Raw genomic sequence first — 21,076 nt, forward strand, 5'->3', positions numbered from 1 at the left:
TTTGGCTTTATTATTTTTGCCTGATTTGTGTACTAAGTGATTTATTTGTTGAGTAAACAAAAGATTTTGTTAATGGAATTTTATTTAAATGGTCTAATTTAGATGTTAAACTCAACTTGAGTGATTTGAGTAAATAAATTATATTATTTATCATAGTTTTCAGAAGGTTAATAAAAGTGGAAGAGATAGAAAAATAATTAAGTATAAAACAAGACTTTTTTGTACACAATAAATATTAATTTTTATGGAAAAACGTTTGAAAATATTATAGTTATTTTTATTGAATGATTAAAGCAAGATTTAAAGTTTTTTTCTAAATATATTTTACACAGTTTTCTTTTAAAACAAAATAAAACAGCTTGAAAAATGATTTATATTCTTGCTATGCGAATATTTTAAGCTTATAAATCTATTTAATATTTATCTACTTATTTTAAATTGTGTAAAATATTTTTTTATTATTTTTCTCCCCTCCCCCCCAATATTTTAATTTATTTACGAATAATATTTCATGGTCCACTCGCTGGCAGCATCAATCTTTTTTTATCCAAAACTTTTGACACATTTTAGGATCCAGAGCCGGGAGCATCCTCCCGTTGTCCTCATGCTCCAGTTGGCAATTGAGTGAAAATAACACAAAAAACAACAACAACTGTGTGTGCGCCACCCAAGCAATTAGTAAAGTCTTCCTACACGACCTAGCCCACTAAGCCCGACTCCGTTCCCTTTTTGCCACGTTTTTAGCTCTGCCAAAACCGGTTGCTTCATTTGCCACTCTCGCACATTTTGCACTCCCACTCCCCCGTAGCATTTTTCCAGCACTTTCAGACCACTTACTTTCCTACTTCCTTCCTCTCCGAGAACGACTTGAGTTGGCTTGCTTTCTTTGGGTTTTCAACTCAATTCCTGGCCACTCACTCGAACTGGTCAGTGGTTTCAACTCGTTTCTCGGGCTCTCTGTCTCTCGTTCGTGTTCGTTGAGTTTTGTTTTTCCCCTTTTTTCTGGCTTCGTTGGCTCCGGTTTCTCCTTTTTTCCACCGTGACGTCACTGCTGCTTCTGTCGGCTCTGCTCCAGTTCTTTGGGCATTCCTTGGGCCCCCGAGATGCTGGCACGTACCATACACATATCCCACATCCATCAGTTTGCCCATGGTCTGCGCGAAGGCATGTGGTCCCAGCGTCCAGTCAACGGGTTGAGGAGGCATTGCCGGCTTCATTGGGTTTTGTTTGGTTTGCTGATTTTTTTTTGGCCAGGTTACGTGAGTCCAAATGGGTGCCAACTGGCAGGGAAAGGGGCATCTGATGGGTTTAGTCGAGTCAAGCGGGTATTTCACACATCAGACAGTATCTTTATGGGAGGAAGGATATGGTAAACTGGGTTACAAGATGGCATCTGTAAGAGGGGGAACAAGTTGTAATGAAATTGGGGGTGAACAGTGGAATTAAATATATTTTGAGGGGTTTAAGAAAGTATAATAATCAATTTTTATGTTTTATTAATTAAAATAATTTTTTAGAAATTATAAACAGGTAGAAACTTTTCGAGCTTAAAAATTCACTCTTTCCCTAGTTGGTAAAGTAAATTCCATAAAAAACATCTGCTGATGTAGACGAAAATATGGAAAATAGAACTCTTTTAAACAAAAATTTCAAAGAAACAAAAATAATTGACAAAAATTATATATACACCACTGAAGACCCACGTAATAAGTACCCCTTTTTGCTTAAAAAAATGTTTACAAAAAAACGTTCAGTTTACTGAATTAATGTGGAGATCTTATGCACACAAATTAGCCCCTGCCCTGTCCATAAACAAAAGAAGCGATTGCCCAATCCCCCGCTCGCTTGCGATACACACAACGGAAATGCTAAATTTTCATATTATTATACGGACAGGCGGATTGATCGATATCGATCGATCGATCGATGGACGCTGCGACTGCGACTCTAACTGTTTCGACAGAAGCACAAATTAACATAATTGAACGAGGCGAGGGGCGATTCAGATGTATGAGGAGTACTCGCAGATGAGGGAGAAGAGAACCAGTTGGCCGGAGTCTACTCGTTTTGCTTTGGGTAATAGAATTACAAATTAAACGCGCACAAATTATACCGGGCCACGGATGCCAAAGATACGAGTAACCAAACCGAGAAAGACGACAGACCCCCCAAGGCAGTTCCTCAGCCTCCAGTCTCTATATACTCCAGTCTCCAATCTCCATCCTCCAGTCTCCATCTCCGGCATTTATGTAATACAAAATTAGACTACATTTTGAATGATTGGGCGGGTTCTGGGATTTGCAAGCCAAATGCGATTGCGAAGCAGGAAATAGTCCAACTAATTCCATCGAAATTGCGTGCACAGAAATTGTGAAAACTTTTTAGGAAAATTAATGAAAAACAATTTGCGAAACGCACTTTTTGCACATTACATTACATGGGGGGGAAGCTGAATGCCATTTTTGCACAAATATTAAATGTTTTAATTTCCTGTACCGAATGACATTTTAATGAAGGACTTGCCAAAAAATCCAACAAAAATAATCGAAGACCAGGGAGGCGGCGACATGAGTTTAATTTTCCATGCGTTTTTAATGCATGCCGTGCAGGTCGAGTTCAACGGAAGTTAATTAATAAAATATTAAAAGTTATTTATTATCATTTAAGTTAATTACAAGGGCACAAGGCAAACGTGGGCGGGACAGGAAATGCGAGGAAAATACAATTTCTTTGGATAATTTATAATCGAAAAGGATTGACAAGGGTGGATTCAAAAGGATATATATTCAGCTGAAGGGATATTTTACTTTTAATTTATAATAAACACAGAAATTAAGTAAAATTTAAGTGTAGTTAAGCTTCGACTTTGTTTGTTATATTTATTTTTTGTTTTTATGTGTAATGCTGAGGCCAGTTTTTATTTCTTTTCCCCTACATTTGTTGTTCCCTCATCCCTATCTATTTACTTAACTTGAAACAATTGCACATAGCATTTGCTCATGAGCTTTTTAATTTCCACTTGGCATAACCCATAACCATAAACAAAGTTCCCACGGATAAACATCGCGATTATTAGCCACAATTGTGGAAATCTGCGTGCCGAGAGCCTGTTAACACCGGCAAAACTAAGAATGTGCTAATTATGGAAAAAAAAGGAGTTAAGTTAAGAGCTGCAACTACTTAGTGAGTGAAAACAGTGGAAAAGACCGAAACTAATTGCCGGTAATTGTCTTGGCCGCCTTGGCTCTGTCATTAATTAAATCAGCGTCTTAAATATGTAAAAATTATGCTAGTTTCATGTTGCATGTGTTGCAGCTTGTCTTTGCCACACAGCCTTTTCAATTAGTTTTCCCCGGCTGTTCCTGTGTGTGTGTGTGTCATGCGCTAATTTTCCAATAAATTAAATTCACAAGGAAATCTAAACAAAGGGAATTTTCGGGGCAAAGCTGCGCCAAAATGCAAATTTTTGGCCCCACGAACTGACAGCCTTGGCTCCGTCTCCACCCAGAACCCAGGCTTTGTGTCTAAATTAATTTGGTTGTTGTTCCTCGTCCTCGACGTCGTCATGACGTTGGTCCTTTTTGGGCTGCACTGCGTCTCCTTTTGCAAAAGGGAGAACGAGGTTCGCCGAAGGATGCCGGCACATAATTGCATTTATTATTGAGCAAAATGAGTAAGTTATTGTGGCCGTGACAAAAGGCAACCGCATATATGACGACATCGCAGCGAGGACGGGAAACTGGGACCACTCTAAGGATGCCTATCTGCCTGTGGATGCCAGCCTGTGGTGCCGCTGCCCCGGTGCTTCAGCCTTTCATAGTTATAATCAATATATTATGGCTGCTCCTTTGACATTTGACTTGGTGACATCACTGTCACTAAAAGATTTCACGGAGTTTACACTAAAATAAGTGAACTAATGAACATTAAAATGGGTTGGGTAATAGGGGGTACACGAGATTCTGGGTTATTGAATATATTTTTTAAGGAAATTTACTGTTTTATAAATAGAAAAATATATTAAGTATGATTTTTTTAAGGATACATTTCTTAGAAAACCAAAATTCTGCCTCAGATATTAATGATACTTATAAAATCCTTTAAGCTCCCAGGAAAGTTTAAATATCTAGAAATTAAACGGGACTTCTACCTTCCAACTTTATTTATTTCAACTCTTTAACAATTTTTCCAGTTTACTAAAACCTTAAAATTAACAAAAATCCAAAGTAAACTTTCAAATCAAAATAGAAATAATTAATTATGGGATTATTAACATTTTTAGCTTGTGGAAATCTCTCTGCCCAAGAACAAACAAAACTTTCTCTTTACTCCTCCTGAATTTTTCCTCTCAACTCCACCTCTTAACCACTACTCATCGGGTAGTTCCATTGTTCCAAGTAGAAAGTGTTCTATGATGGTATTCTAATTGAAATACGTAAAATAAAATTATGAATATGCAAAATAAGCAAATGGATGACAATGCTAAGCAGCTCGGTTTCGGTTTTTGGTTGTGGGGAGTTAAAGGGGGGACCAACAACGACGACGTCGACGACCACTGCATAGTGGTAAATGTTATGCCGAGTCCAGATCCTGGATCATAATGAAAACTAAAATCAAAACTGGTGATTATTATGGCAGCAGAGTGGAGGAAGTCGGGGGGAGCTGCCCAAGCTGGAGCTGGGCTAAAAACATCAAAAGTTTTGCATAATTCGCTTATGCTTAAAAATGTTCAAGTTGTGCTGGGCACTGGGGGGGTGGGGAGGAGGAGGGTCCTGGTATGGGGTCCTGCGGGTGGTTGACGAACATTTTTAATTAAAATGTGTATAATCAGAAATGTAGTGCTTCTTCGGCCGGAGGCGTTGCTTATGTAACAATTATCTTTTGTTGATGCGCTGTGGCTGTACTACATTCTTATGTACAGGCACACATAGCCTTAGCCTCTCGTCTATACCTATATATTAAGCAATAAACGAATTTACAACAGCTGCAGTGAAGCCAGGATATATAAGGATTCAAGTGTGTGTGTGTGTATAAATTGCATTGCATACTTCCAGACGCCTTGGAGAATGTCTGCAGAAATTACCAATTTGTTCTCAGTATACGTGGGCAGCCATCTCGGGGTGTTTACTATATGTGGACATTGAGTATCACTTATAATTAGAAACTCAAAAATGCACAAACACACACACACACACACACAGCCAAAGTTGGCTAAGGATATGCAGCAGACAACAACAGCCCTGAGCAGGACAACGACACCGCACCAGAATAGTCTCCCCTTTCATACCATTTTGCCTATTTAATGCATATTTCGTATAACTTTGATGTGCTGCAAATATCCTTGATGTGTGTGCGTGTGAGTGTGCTGGTGTTTGTGTTTGTGCTCGTGTGTGAGCTGCTGGCTTTTATGTATTTACGTTGCATATGAAATGATATTTATAGTAAACAGATTATTTTATATGCAGGTACATGCAGCACTGCAATCGGCTCCTTGATACTCATCCTTCCAGTATCACATGTGTCTTGTGTGTGTGCGTGTGTGTGTGTGTGTCCTGGTCGAGATGACAAAGACAGAAATGTCTGCTTTGTCTGTTGTTGTTTGCCAGGACTCGCTACGCTCGGTTGCTGTTGTTGTCTCTTTAGGCATATAAAATGATTAGAACTAATGGTCAATATGCAGATGAGTGTTGAGTGTAGTTTGGTGTTTATTTGCACAGTGGAACAAGGAGTGATTGTAAGGGAGTGAAAATCTAGCCAAGTTGAAATATTAAGCTAGCTTCTTCATTATTTTCTCAGGTATCTTTAAGAGATCTTTCAAGGATCTTAGGTTCTCTTAATTCCTATATAAGATATTACCTCTCTTCTTTACTTTTCAAGGAAATATTTTCCCAAGCTTCTGAATCTAATTAAATACTTTTCACACCACTGTCCAGCATCTTTCCTCCAGCCAGAGGCTGCCTCCCGTCTCGCTGCAGGCCAGAGGAGTCGACCACAACTGCATCCGAGGCATCGGCATCGGCAACTCCATCTGCATACTCATTATATGCATTATGTATTGGCCCCGAAAAAGGGGGCGGAGTGGGCGGAGTGTGCTGTGCGCATGTATCCCTGGGATACTCCGAATTCTCGCCTGTCCGGAATAGATGTGTATGCATTGAGAGCACTAAACAAATCAAGTTTTACTCAACATTATTATCAACATTTATGCATTCAGAAGTCACCCGAAGACCCGCAGCCCCGGCAGAGAGACACCCAGTCACCGACCCACCGACCCATCGACTAACTAAGCCGAATTGGGAAGACATTGCAGCTCTGGCTGGCTGGCAGCTGGCTGCAAACTGCCGTTTTGGCCTCCCCCCTAAGAAAATTTATCGAAATGTTGAAACAGATTTTGTGCGGTGCGGCAGGATGGGGGTTCTGAAACTAAGGCTAGGTGGAGGAACCCAAACCAACACCACCCACCCCTCCACCAACTGAGGTGGACTCATGGACACTGCTCTGCCCCATTCTCATGCTCGAAACCCAAACCCTATCCCAGCGCACCATCAACTTTGGCTTCGGCTTCTGCTTCTTCGAGGTTCCTAATTTAAATGCAAATGAGATTCATTTGACGACGACACCAACATACTTTGTCCATGTCCATGTCTTGCGCCACAGTCCAGAGTGAGTGTGAGTGTGTGTGTGAGGAATTTGATAATGTATGTGTGTATATGTACAATTAGACATCGGTCTGTGCATGTATTTAGTTGCATGTTGTCCTTCCGGACATACATACATACATATCTAAAGCTCGCATATAATACATAAGTTGGCTCCGAGTTTGTCTCTCCTTCACGAGTTTGTGTGCCAGTGTTTGGCTTTCATATATAAATGAACTATTGCAGTGTAAATGAATTAGTCCAAGAGGCAGAGGCGGCGGTGGATTGAGTTCTAGAAGGGGTTGATATTTAAGGGGGATTTATTTATGGCTAAAAATTGAGGTAAAACATTTTATGTGATTTTTATACTTGGTAATTGGAACTCTTTCATATTAATGATAAGTAGAGCATATAAGATATTATTTTATAAGGGAATAGCTTAGAATTCCCAATCTGTTAAAACAATACACATAGATAATTTATTATAACCTAAGCCTTTGTATGTTTCATATATTTTGAATCACTTTTAGGTACAAATATTCAGAAATTTATATATTTTGTTCTATAAATTATACATTATTAATAAATTAAAAAAAAATATAAAATTACTTAATATTGTTTTAATTAGAAATAATAATTTTCCCATATAAAATAAATATTATAATGTTTAATTATTCTATATTCTATATTCACACTATACATTATTTGTATACCCCTTTTCCTGGAACTTCTGACCACTACGACTCTGACTTAATTAAGCACTTGTCTGCATACATTAAAAGCTGCCACTGTCGCTGTCCTTTGCCATCCTGATGCTGTTCTCTTCTCGCTGCAGCTTCTTCATTTTCCTTATTTTGCCCAAATACAAAAGCCTATTCCGCACCGATAACTGCAAAACACAACAACGGCAACAAACACTGGGCTAACAGCAACAGCAGCGGCAACTTGGCCAGTTGGCTGTACTGGCTGTGTTGGACAGGAAGCGTTAGGAAGCGTCAGGACATGCAGCCAGCTACTTGCACTCATGTAGATGACTTGCTGCTCCCCGGCGTTTCCGCTCACTTCCCTTATATATGTATGTATGTATGTATATATGTGTGTGCGAGAAACAGGAGCAGCAACAACAGCGCACAATTATAAATCTGTCCACACACAAACACATACAGACATTGGCGGAGGTCCGGACCCCCCTTTTTCGGACATGGACGTTGGACTACTACTACTACGAGTACGATAATGATGATGATGATGATCATGATGATCATGACGATGACGACGCTACGGCTGCTTAAGTTTTTGGCATTAACAAAGCTACACCAGCCACACCCGCCCCAAAAACTGTCCACCCCCCCCTCGGGCGCCATGAAACCAGAACGGAAACCGAAACACATACACACACACTCAGTCTCACTGATACCAACACGTTGCCGGAGTGGCTGACAACACCATACCAACACCAGTGCAATGTCCTTGCCAACGCTGCCAAAACCGCCTTGGAAAATTAGCATCAAACGCATAAAATGACCAAGTCTAAGTCTGCCGCAGTGCGGGGCGGAAGAGGAGGGTTTTAGAAAACGGGGTTTTCAGTGGGGCTTTCAGAGGGGGAGGCAGGGGTAGGTAGCCAGCCTGCTGCCTGGGCCTTGCATTCTCATTTGGAATTACGAAAATTCAAAATTTACAAACGAAAATGTTATGAGAACGTAGCTTGGGCTAGGATTTTCCCTCGTCGCCGTCTTTGCCTGCTGCTCCCTGCTCCTGCTCCTGCTCCTGCTACTCCTTCTTCTCTTGGCCATGTCTCCGTCTCCGTCTCCTTGGTGGAGTGACGCACAATAGTTGGTTAGTGTTGCCGGCATGGGGCACGGGGCACTGGCTTGTCCCGGGCTCAAAGCTCGGTTTGGGTATCCCGGGGTGGCCATGCCGTACAAGTTAATTCAGTTAAAGGACCCAAAAAGTCTGGTGTGCATTTTCGGCTATACAAATGAAGGAGGACCGGGCGGGAGGAATGGGAGGAGCTTTGCCTAGGCGTGTATTAGTATGCGTAGTTAAGTTCTGACGCCAGGACCTCCTCGCTCTCTCTCTTCTTTTGGGCGGCGAAATGCGTTGCGGTGGTGCGGGTCCGAAGGAACTTTAAGTAAATGAACAGAAATGACAGGCAGACATTTGCATTATTATTAGTACAAGTTGCAGTCGTGTTTTTGGGGGTGGTTGGGTGGTGGTGGGGTGGCTTTCTGGTCGGGTGGCTTTGCCTGCAAATGCATTTCATTGCATACATTTAGGAGGTTTTCATTACGTCGCAAAAGTTCCCGATTCTCTCTCTTTCTCTCTCTCTCTAGCTTTGGCATTTTGTTCATGTAAGTTTTCGGTTACGTGTTTCGCCTACTCGTCGCTCTATGTGTTTGTGTGTGAGTATTCAAAAGTCATTCCAAGTTATTGAATGGAATAAAATGTAATTTAAGTAAATTAGAATTTCAGCCGCATAGCAAAATTGTTGATCCAGGTATGCAGCCCGAGTATATATACGGGCTTTTAGCCAGCAAAAGGCTTTTCAGTTCTGCATTCCCACTCTTTTTGGCTAACAAAATGCCTTGCACATATCGATTATTGATTTGGGGCCCTGGGTTTTTGAAGGTCTATAGGTGGGCGGAGATTTTAAAGTCAAGGAAATGATTGGTTTTGATTTTATGTAATATATATTGTGTGTAAAAATTACTTCTAAATATTAAAAACTAATAAGTAAATCCAAGAAATGAACCTCAAATCCACTAAGTATCAGTTACCCAATATTCCCAAATTCCTAACCCTGACTAGCTTCCACCCAGGACCTTAGCAATATTCCTCCACACCTTCAGTAAGTCAAAACTTGGCTTGCAATTGACCATCGCTCCAGGTCCCATTGTGCCCAGCGGGTGTTGGTACAGAAACCCCCTTTTCCGGTTGTCGTCTGGCCAGGATCTACCAACGTACACGTAACACCCACCACCCACCCCACCTACTCTCGCTCTCCTCCCGCAATTGAAGCTGCTTACCCTTGCCACCGGCTATGATTTTTTGCACTGCCATTTTTAGCGCTTCAACCCCTCGAATCCCCCCCCGCGAAATTCCTTTATTTTCGCGTAAATTCAGCGAGCAACTTTCTCATACATTTTTTTCGGTTTCTGTCGCTTGACCAAATGGTCGCCACCCAACTGCCCCCGAGACGACTTGCAGAGGAGGGTGGACTATTCACCAACCCCCACCTACCAACCCTTTGGACTGATTATGGGTACGTGCACGTTGGAAAAATGTGCAGCGACGAGAGAGTCAGTCCCCTTGGCTTCCCCTTATTCTGTATAGACACATATACATATATATATATCCATTGGGGTCCTACTCATCCTGCCGCCTTCACATGCGCCCAAAAGTTTGTTTTGTGTTTTGTTAATTTTTTCTTGGCCGCGAATTTGTTTTCATTTACGTTTTTGCATTGCACACGGGAAACGTGGGACCACCTCTCTCTTCAGTTTTTTACCATTTTAAATACTCTTAGAGAGGGTTGTATTGTATTGTTGGGGCGTTTGTAAGGATATTAATATTATGATTAAGTCTTTTCTAAGAGTCTCTTCCTGTATAGCCCTTGAGTTTCGAATCTTTTGTGTACTCTCTCTTACGCTTTGCCTGCAATGAACAGTATAACAGTAGCTTTCTCTCTTTTTCACGCTTTGCCTGCAATGTACTAGATGTGTTTCTCCGCTGCCCCATGGGAGAGTTTGGTATTTTCATTCTCCTATATTAATTAGGTTGTTTTTTCTTCTTGATCTTTGGAGAGTTTTAGTTGATGGTCAATACAATATTATAAATTATATAATATATTTTTAATATTTGACTGGCAAGGGTATTCCAAGCTTCACCTACTCTCACTTGCTTTGTCTTCTTGTTCCCCTCGAAGGATACTCTCTGAGTGGGTTGTGTGCCTGTGTGTGTGGCTGGGGGGGGTGGTTCGAAAACAACGCGCGGGTTTCGGTTCACTGGAAATTGGTAAAAAACGATGCCCACGAAGAAGTTGGGCTGCAGGAGGACGTCGCCATCGCCATCGCCATCGTCAGTGCCACCTTAAGCCGCACACCCGAGCGTTAAAAACCAAACCAAACCCCAAACGACGACTGCCACCCCCTTTGCCATTCGCATTTTTATTCGTGGGTCTCGCTGGGTCTGGATGATGCTCAGCTGTTCATTTTTATTATTTTGACCATTATCGCGTGTGGTTCGTTGCTTTGGTCAGCAGCCACGGACGCTGGCCGTTTGTTCGAGTCCTGCTGATTAAACATTAATTAAGGAAAACAATGCTCCTGCTGCTCCTCTTTCCCTCTCTTTCTCTCCCACTTGTGCTCTCTCTGTCACTTTTTTGCCACTCCTCCAGTTCAGCCAAAAATAAAAATAAGAACAAGCTCGCGGAATTTGTATAAAAATGCAAAATTACGAATTTCGCGAGTTTCGTATTCGCCTCGCATGTGTACAAATGTACAAATGGGTGTGTGTGTGTGTAAAAAGGGGATGACTGGGACAAAATAAAAAAAATATATAGCTTAAATCGCCATAAAAAGTAGTAGAAAAATCATCGACAGACGTAATAAATTAAAAATATACTGTGGTGTGAGGAGACAGGCTTGGATTGTTAAGCAAAAGCAAAGGAAGACCCCTAGGAGAGAGGGGTTGGAGGCCAGGTTAGCCTAAGGGTTGAAGCTAAAACATGTCCAGGTGACACTAAAATATATTTGTGAAAGTCGAAGTAATTATTAGAAATTTATTGTTTATATTAGAAACTGTTTTTAACCTTGAAAAAGCTTAGCCTAAGGCAATAATCCCCCAAAATTAATATTTATAATTTCCCTCAAATCTCTGAAAGTGTTTAAATAAACTACAAATAGACAAGTCAACACCTTGCAGGTATTTACTAACCATAAACTTAACTTTTCTGCAATTAACCCAACAAACTGGCTAATCAACTTGCCAATTATGTAGTATATTTTCCATTTCATGTCACCACCTGCCCTGACATAGTTTCTGCCACTGCCACAGGCTGCTTGGCTATTTTCAATGAGCAAATATTAAAATTCAAATCACGTATTTGCCTTACTTGGCTCACACACACACACACACACACACACAATGACCCTTTTATCCTGGCAAACGCGCATGATAATGCATTTTGTGTGAGCAAATTAAAATCTGTCATTGCATACAATTATGCTGACACAGACATGAATTAGAACCTTGAATATTGTCATAATTACTTTGAAAATTATGTCAATTACCAGTCAAAGGAGATGTTGAAAGGATGTCAAGTCGATGTCATAATAAAATAAGCTTTAATTCCGTTTAAAAATATATTTAATTTCAATTAAAAAATATATAATTGAGTTTGTAAAAATTAAAACTGCAAAACTCTTAATACAAACTCCAGAGATTTTCTAAAAAGTTGATCAGCTTTTGCCAGATGGACTTCGGTGGCGGCACAGGAGTATAATTATATATATATATAATTCCCACAATTAATATTACAAGGCCAATGATTATAAAACTAATGGGAATAATCCAAAACACCATTGAATTTGGGTTTGGCTCTCGAGTGGGAAAACAGTCCTCTGACTTGACTTTGTCTTTATAGATACCAAAAATTTTAACGGAATTATTCTGTATGGTATCCTGGGCATGCTCTTTTGATATAGTTGGGTACTGAGTGGGTATCCAGTCCTTTGGATTGCCTTTGTTTTCATAGTGTAGCAAAATTTTGTTGAAATAGTCCTGAGACTTTTGTATGGTACTCTTCGGGGAAGGCTCCTTAGCTAAGCTGACAATTTGGCAACTAGATCCTGTAGATCCTGCGGCATTCAATTGAGTTTGTTCCAATTCAAGACACTTTTGCAAAATGATTGCACTGAAGGCAGATAGTTTTTTAAATTTAAAGAGATCATTGGTCGATGTTTCTTGGCATCTGACGGTTTTAGTGCCATATCTTATTAACTCGGTCTGCTGAAAAGATCCATTGTCGTCGGGTCCTGCCAGTTTCATAGCGTTAAAATCCTTCCAGTTAAATGATGCATCTTCAGTTTGTTTCTCCAAATAAAGATATTCAGCCAAACTTTGACCGCTGGGTCGTTCATAAACACTTGGCTCAGAGTCCAAGTATAGTGTTACCTGTCCTTGAACACTATGCCATATAGATAAGTTATCATTTTGAGTTGCAGTATCATAGCTATTCTGTAAAGTGAAATCATCTTTATTCCTTGGTTTTGGTTCTTCTTCAGTATTTCTTAGAGTAGAAACATCCTGATCGATATTATCCTTGGTTTCCTCTGCGTTGCCTGCCTTTTTGAGCATTCTCGGCGAACTTGGCTTCTTTTTACCAACATTATCCATCTTTTGCACTTTGTATGGATAAGATGGGTATGGTTTTCCAAGAGAGTTTTTAATCTTGTCTAGCACACCGCTTTTGTCAGTAATCGTAACTAGGTCTGGTTTCATAATCGTCGAAATTTTTGATTTTGAATTGGCTATAACTGGTTTCTTGGTTTGGTTTGCAGATTTTCTTTCATCAATCGAGTCTTGAGTTGTTAAAGGCATATTGCTTTGATCAACTGGTTGAAAATTGAGCTAGCGTTTTCCCTGAAACAAAATAATAATACCTAAACAAATTTGAGAGAAATTTATTCACTGCCTTACCAGTGCTGTGATAATTTCGATCTTACTAGCTTCAAACTAGATTTGAAACTGAATTGAAGAGCTAGTCTTGTCAGTAAGGTAGAGGATTTTAAAAGCAAGGCTTACTTAGTAATAGAAGAATTTTATAGATTTTTAGATGCTTTTAAAATTCTCGTTATATTCCCCTAAATGGATCATTGAACAACTAGTATACTACAAAACTTATGTCTTCCTTTTCTGCTTGTTAGCTGTGCACACTCAACATCTCGGCTGCCTGCCAAGTTCAGCCACCTGGCCGCACCTGCACTTTCTTCGGCGGTGACCTCCAATCCAAATTGCTGTTCATTTACACAAAATGAAATTCGTGCAATTAAGAACGAGCTGATGCTGCTGCTGTTTCTGCTGCTGATGGCGATGATGATGACGATGGTGGTGCTGCTGTGCTGTTCCCAGCAGGACTCACTTACCTGCCTCCTTGACCTCCAACCCGTGGTTCCCACGTTCACGGAAGGTAGCCAGGGTTTCACGCGCTTTGGCGGTCGCATCCTTTGCCTGCTGAGAACACCGGTGGTCCTTTGGCATCTTCGTGCAGCTCTTCATTTGCATCCCAGCAAGGCTGCCCTTCATTATATGGGCCGCTGGCAGGAAGCAGCGTAAAATAGGTTAGAGGTTAATTTTAGTGCAAAGTTATGCGCCCGAAAGTATGCAATTAGATTGTGCCCCAGCCAGGAGCAGGCTTCCTGTGATCCTGCCGCATAGTCAGAGAGGCGAATATGGCTTATTTTCAGCTAAGGCGGGTGTTGGCGACGACTTATATATGTTTTAAAGATATTTTGAGTATTTTTTCGAACTTTTCGTAAAATTTGATATATCGAAATTTAAAATATTGAAAAAAAATCCTATTAATTATCGAAAATATATCGAATAAATGTTATAACCTCCATTAATTTAGATTTAGCAATTATAGTTCAAATGAAGCTCCAGAAATATTTCCTAAATATGAAAGATAATATTAAAGTATCGCAGATATATCGCAATATTAAATATCGATTAATATATCGCTTTTCGCATATCGATATAATACTATTTTTGGCCTTTCCACCGCACAAATGTCTCTCTAAAAATTAAGTAATAAATAAACAATTTGATTTAAAATATTTCAATGTTTTCAAATGAATTTTAATTTTAGCTGTGGATTCTTAGCTATTTGTATAATACATAGTTGCCACCACAGCTGTGCATCTGGCCCCACTTTTCCGCCCCTCAGGAGCTGTGTGTCAATTTTGTTTGCCTGCAATTAGTTGCTGGGCGAAGGGCAGGACTTCATGGGGTGAAATAAATTCTGGAAGGCAGACTGAGAGCATGCAAAATGTAATTTTCTCATTAGGAAACTTTATTTTTTTATCTTTTGCGTAATTGACTGCATTCTAAGTGAATAAATTTCACTGCAATCTGTTTTTTTCGGACACATTGCACAAAAGGCTACCACCATTAAAGCCATTAAGCCCATAGATATTAGCAGTTTCTCTTATCTGCGCATCATTTTGGTATTTTCAATTTTTCTAAATCCATTTCGATTTGATTTTTCAATTAAAAAAGTCCATAAAAGTGGTGGTCAAACGATAGGCGATCTAACAATAATTAGAATGCTCTGGCCATTTGGGGGAGAAGAAATTAATAAAAAAATAGGGCAGCAAAACGGGTGGCAGAGGGGGGTAAAATATGCAAAATTGCGGGCAAAAAGCGTTCATTATGTTATATGGCTCGATATGTCAACATGGAAACCCCCAAAAAACCGTCTGATTCCCCTGTACCCGTCACCACCTCATATTAGCAATTCAAATTTGCCCATTAAAAACGAGAGAGAGAGAGAGAGAGGAGAGAGCCGGCGACAGGACAGCGACTACAAAAGTCAAATATTGCCCAATTTCAAGATTAATTGTCTACGCACCTTACGGACGCCCAAAGCCGAATACCAGGACAAGGACCAGGACCAGGACCAGAACCAGAACCACGACACCCCAACTCCCAGCCGAGATCTTAAAGGGTTATTCGTCCCACCGACAATTAATGCAGAACTCAATAAACTTTTGTCGAATGAAATTTTATGCTAATTAGAAGTTGATTTTTTGATGCCCATCCACACACAAAAGCGTATCCAAATGATAATGCCTCGGACAGGGCCACAGCCTACTTGAGACAGGACTCGGGTCCAGCTTGGTCCTCGGTCTGAGCTCCTTCCCTGATTGATTTGCATTTCTAAATGCGTTGTCGGCATTTGTCGTAATTTGCTGTTGCTGCTGCGTCTGCCAGGGCAAAATGTTGTCGCATTTTCGTTATAATTATGCATTTTAATTATCTCGATGAAGACGCCCGCCCGTCCGTCTTCAGCACGGGCCACAAAGGGTTAAACTTGGCTTGTTTGCATTTGGCCATCGTTTGGATTGGGTTTCGGGGGTTTGGTGTCCTCTAAACGTATGCTAATTTATCATTCCGGTCCTGCTTAAAATTGCTAAATTTGTCTTCTGCTAGACAGAGGTTGACAAAAGACCCAGATGAAGGCGATTGGGTTGTTAGTTGCCAAGAAATTAAATAGAGTAGTTGAGAAGCCTGGGTTATTGGAGGGTATTATCTGAAAAATAATATATTTTTAATATTTTATGACCAACTAGACTTATTTTTAGAAGTAATTCACATACTTTAGACCCTTTGAAATGTTGCTAAAAATTCAATTAAGAAATAGCTAAAGAATCTTCTTAGCTAAGATGTATTTCCCCCCAAAACCATATTGAGACATAAGGATTAAATTGATTTTTAATTATTTACCAACAGCCTGGTCCTGGTGCAAACATCTTCTTCCCCTAGCCTCGTACCTGCATCATCTGTGAGGCATTTCCCTGGCCTCCAGCTGTAGTTAACTCCCTTATCGAAACCGCCTGCCTGGTGGTCTTCAGCCTCGTTCCAGTTCAGCATGACAAAAGCAAACAATTTATGTCATAGCAACGCCGCTTTACATAACTCACAAGCAGCCGCTCTGCCCGACCTGGCTTGGCCGGCTTGGTTTTCTTAACGTGGCTCGAACGATGATGGGCTGCCGGATTGCCGGATTGCTCTCGAAGCCTGGCTAAGCAGCCCGTGGGCTAAGCGTGCTGCTGATGCGACGATGACGATGACGAGAGGTTGGGATGATGAGGCTGCCTGCTGGTCATTGCGCATGCCAGACTCACCAGTTGCGGCAGCCCAAGTCCAGCCAGTACTACTACTGGCCACTCTGGAGACTCTTCTCCACTCATATATGTATATGATTTCGACGAATGCTCGTTATCGATTTGAAACTTATATGGAAAAAACTAATGAAAATCAGGCAACATCATCATGCCGCTTTGCGGATGCTGCCAAAGGAACGGAATCCCGTCCAAAAGGGTAATGAAGGAAAACCAACCGAAAGTCAAGCGAAGCTCTTGGCCAAAAGCGAATTAAATTAAATTAAATGAAAACTAAATTCAAATGAGTTTTCGGTGGCATTAAGAGGACAGACAGGAACAAGGCGAGGCGAAAAAAAAATGAGGATGGCATCGGTTGAATCGCTTAGGGCCTCGGTCCCTGTCCCTGTCCCTGTCGGTATCCGCTCTGCTGATTGTTGTTATTATTTCTTGTGCTGAACGGGTTTTTGTAATGAATTAATCCTCGCAGCGCTTGGCAATTTGACTGTTGGTGGCTTTTGCTTCGTTTCGATGCAAATCAGCTGATGGCCTGACAGTTGACCAAGATGGGTACAGTGTCCTTAATAATTTTTGGTGGGTATGTAATGAGCAAAGACTAAGAGGAAAAAGGTATATAATTATAAATTAAAGTAAGAAGTTTCCAAAACAATTTTATATTGAATTTATTTGATATATTTTTGGCTTTGACAAGGGGCCTCGTCAGTTATATATCCTGATGGTTGTTCTTATTGCACGTCACTGAATTTGTACTTGGGAATTTTAGTGGGATTTTCTCAACAACTTTTTATGTTGTTGGAGATGTTTCTTTCCCTTTCCGATTTATATAAATTTATTTAGCCAACTATTTCTGTCATTTTCCATAGGTTTTCCTAGGTATTTTCTTAGAATTTCATATAACAAGTACTTATTTTTCTTGAACAAAAACTACTTTCAACTTTAACCTTTTGACTTCTTGATTTTCTTTACTTATGGAAAATTTATCTCCACAATTTTTTAACACAGTTCCACTATACCTTCCTCATCCCTGTACTTGACGTCTCAACAAAACGGAATGAAGGCAAAATAAGGCAAAATCAGGGAAGAGCAAAACAGCGCAAAACATCAGCATCAGCAGCTTGCAAAGAGACAAATGCAAATTGCATGATTTCTTTTGTAAATAAGAAACTGATGAGGAGGAGCAGGAGGAACAGGAGGAGCAGGAAGAGCAGGAGGATCGGAAGGAGTAGCAGGAGCAGGAGGAGCAGCAGGAGCAAGAGATTCCGAGGAGACCAGAGAGTGGCAGCTGGTGAACTCGTCGCGAAATGAAATCGATGGCCCCCAACGATTGACATGTGCAGGCAAAGGACAGTTGGGGACAACTTATTGTCGATGCAAAATAAGTTGTCTCCTGCCAGCGACGGAAATTAGTTTAATTGTACGAAGGAATTGGCATTGGCCAGCGGATGTGGCGGCAGCTGCAATGTGCAAAAAAAAAAAGTACAAAAAATTTCGTCAAAAAAGGACACTCAAACTTTTTCGATGGCTTCTCGCTGGGTAGGTGATTAACATTTAAGCGAGCTTTTTGGGGTTGCCAGGCAAATTGTGCATTCCATCAAACATTTATTTAAACTTTTGCGGCCCAGTTGTCCAGGATCTGATGCCTGATGGGCAGCAGCATCCCAAAAAAAGAAAGGAAGGAGTTGAAATAAAATGCATCGCATACTCTTTGGCGTAACCGCATAAAACAATTTTCATTTCCTTTCAACTACCAGGGCAATAAAATATATATTCCCGTGCACAAAAAAATATATATGTATATGTATATGGGTAGGGCGTCGTCCTGTTTCGTTTCGCTGCAAACAGGTAACATTGAAACAATTTTTAACCATTGTCAGTGGTGGTCGGGTGAGAATTACGCTGTTTGAACACTTCGAACGATGCCACTCAACATCTATGGCAACGGGACGGGGACAGGGAGCCCGGTTTGGCCTTAATGGCCACGCATTTCCGGTGAGTGCCGGAGCAAGCCTTGCATGGATCAAGGATGCGAACAGTGAAGAGCTCGGCCGGTGTCCTTTTTGGGGCCGCCAAAAAAATAGGTGGAAGATTCAGCCTTCTTCTGCATTTCTGAATGGTAAAATCCATTGCGGTCGAGTTTTATATTTTAAGATAGGGTTTGTTTTATATTTTGAAAGATTTATTTTTGTTTATTTTGTAAGATTTTGTTTATTAAAGTCTACAGTACCTTACAGGGTATTAAATATTAAATGCAAAGAAGGTTAAAATGATTAGAAAAATAATTTTCAAATCATTTTAAAGGGGAAACCATTTATATATTTATATAAAATCAGCTCCCTATTACAATATCTTAAAACAAATATTATTATTTAATATTTTCCTTCCCTTATTCGGTCCCTAATAAAGCCACCAAAATAGTTGGAAATTACGCCGTGCCCCAAGGACCGTCAGCTCGCTTCCCTTAAACAAATTAGCCACGGCAAACAAAGTGGACTACGACAGCAGGATAACCCTAGGACAACAATAACAGCAGCGGCTGCTTGTAATTAGTGGCAATAACAAAAAAAAAAAAACTTCATGGCATACTTGCAGGCCCTCAAAAAGGGTGCCCCTGTGTGTGTGTGTGTGTTTATTTTTATGCCCAAGCTTCCACTTCCTCTTGGCCCACTCTATGTGTGCATTTAAGTATGTTAACAAGGAGCAAAGCGTGGATGAGGAACTGCAATTGCAACAATTGTGCATCTAAATAAAAAAATAAAAAAAAATATATATAGAAAAAAATATGAGAGAAGCAGAGCAGCAGTTGCCGTTGCAGCGACAAGTGCCGCCGCTCACTCAAATAAAAAAATTGCCTCTCGTTGTCAGTTTAATTATGACATAAAAATGCCCGCAAGTAATTTGACATCATTAGCCCCAGCCAAAAGGAGGATGGTCCAAAGGAGCAGGACAGAGGGCGAGGGGCCTCACGAGGACGACAAACTCAACGAGGACACAATTGTCAGCGGAAGTGAGCACACAACAGCACACTCATCGCCCCCGTTTGTGCCTTTAACTCGTTTTGTATTTGTAGCTGACAGTTTGTTTTTGTTGTCGGTGCACTTAAAATAAAGGAATATTACTTAAAATAAGTTTAAGAAATTAAGAAAAAAATAATTAAAATTAGAAATAAACCATAATAAAAAGGTTTTATGTGTTGAGGTTAAAAAAAATTACAAAAGAAAGTTAATTTTAAATTTGAAAACTTGCAAATATCTTGTCAAAACTTATAAAGAAACAGTACTTTTCAGAGATTGTCAACTTTATTTGTTTATATAATTCCTAATTTTAAATTTAAGCCAGAGATTTGTAACTATTTTTTAAATAAATAAAGGAAATATCTCTATGCCTCCTTGATTAAAATTTATTTTAAAGGTAACCCCACTTATTTCAAATTAAATTTTTAACAAATTTCTTTTACCAATTTCTTTTATGATCCTTACAAAATACACCCATGCTCTAATCCCACCCTTTATTTGTCTCAGTGTACTGTTTCCTACTAATTAAGCAGCGTAAGTAAGTTCTTGTTTCCCATTCTCTATTTCCACATGCAGTTTGTGACTGCAACAATAGTTTTGCTGCACTTTACTTGGCTAGAAGTATATATATATATGTATATATACATATATATAAGACGAGTGCAAGTGGCATTCCTGCAGTCTAAGCTCAATTAGGTACACACACACACACACAGTTAAAGCAGGACATATGGGGCCTCTCATTTCGACTTATTTGCATACGAAAAGCGGCAGAGGGCAACGAAATTAAAATAGCACGAATAGGTGTAATGCTAAAAATTTCCCAAATGGAAAATGGAAAATGGTCTTAGCTAGTAGCCTCGTCTCGCTCTGGCCATGGCGCTATGCTGTTGTCACTGTCTAACCGAATTGCTGAGGCCAGGCATGTGACATAATCCCATCGCCTGCCAAAAATTCTTCGGGGCCCGAAAATCTTGCGTAGAATGTTGAAAATCATGTTGAAGTCTACTCCAGTGCCTCAGGCCAGGTGTCCTTGTTGTTCTTGTGTGTGTGTGTGGGTGTGTGTGGCTTATGATTTTTGAGACATGCTAGGCATGCAAAAGCTCACACACACACACACAGAGAGAGGGAAGCTCTCACGAGGACGACAGTACATAGGATGCACATGCAACTAATTTTTCTTAATTTTGTTAGTCCTTGTGTGTGTGTGGGCAGGCTAAGTGCAAACAAGCCCAGAGATTCAGCCAGATATATGTACATACATACATATATAGATTTTCCAGTGGGTTGGGTGTTCACACAACATATACAAGTGTTATATAGATGATTTGTATATGAATATGCGATAGGCATCTAAAGCACATAATGCTAAATTTATGAGGCTGCTGCACACGCACACCTAGTGTCCTCCTCGTGCAATGTGCAATGTGTGTGGATGTGTGTGGCCAGGCAAATGAATTGAAAATTTGAAAATTTGCTGCATTGAAAGCGAATTGATGTTGGGGTTAACGCATACGAAATGTCT

General features: G+C 40.2%; 1 protein-coding gene and 1 long non-coding RNA gene across 2 annotated transcripts; both read right to left on the reverse strand.

The window, feature by feature from the left end:
• Positions 1 to 11,982: 11,982 nt before the first annotated feature.
• Positions 11,983 to 13,470, reverse strand: LOC108070802 (uncharacterized). The gene is made up of 2 exons (XM_017161402.3): positions 13,338 to 13,470; positions 11,983 to 13,280 (listed from the first exon to the last, which is right to left on the reverse strand). Exon 2 carries the CDS (start codon positions 13,236 to 13,238, stop codon positions 12,063 to 12,065), a length of 1,176 nt encoding a protein of 391 aa, XP_017016891.1. The 5' UTR covers positions 13,239 to 13,280; positions 13,338 to 13,470; the 3' UTR covers positions 11,983 to 12,062.
• A 1,934-nt stretch (positions 13,471 to 15,404) lies between these two features.
• On the reverse strand, positions 15,405 to 16,514 carry LOC138928120 (uncharacterized). Its single transcript, XR_011444584.1, has 2 exons — positions 16,143 to 16,514; positions 15,405 to 15,948 (listed from the first exon to the last, which is right to left on the reverse strand). It is a non-coding gene; the product is annotated as an uncharacterized lncRNA (long non-coding RNA).
• Between the last annotated feature and the right edge of the window lie 4,562 nt (positions 16,515 to 21,076).

This window comes from Drosophila kikkawai, chromosome 2R (assembly GCF_030179895.1).
Source record: "Drosophila kikkawai strain 14028-0561.14 chromosome 2R, DkikHiC1v2, whole genome shotgun sequence".
In the NCBI taxonomy this organism is placed as follows: domain Eukaryota; kingdom Metazoa; phylum Arthropoda; class Insecta; order Diptera; family Drosophilidae; genus Drosophila; species Drosophila kikkawai.

Bases quoted from the DNA above. Each gene is read 5' to 3' on its own strand.
- LOC108070802 (XM_017161402.3), bottom strand. From the start codon at position 13,238: ATGCCTTTAACAACTCAAGACTCGATTGATGAAAGAAAATCTGCAAAC.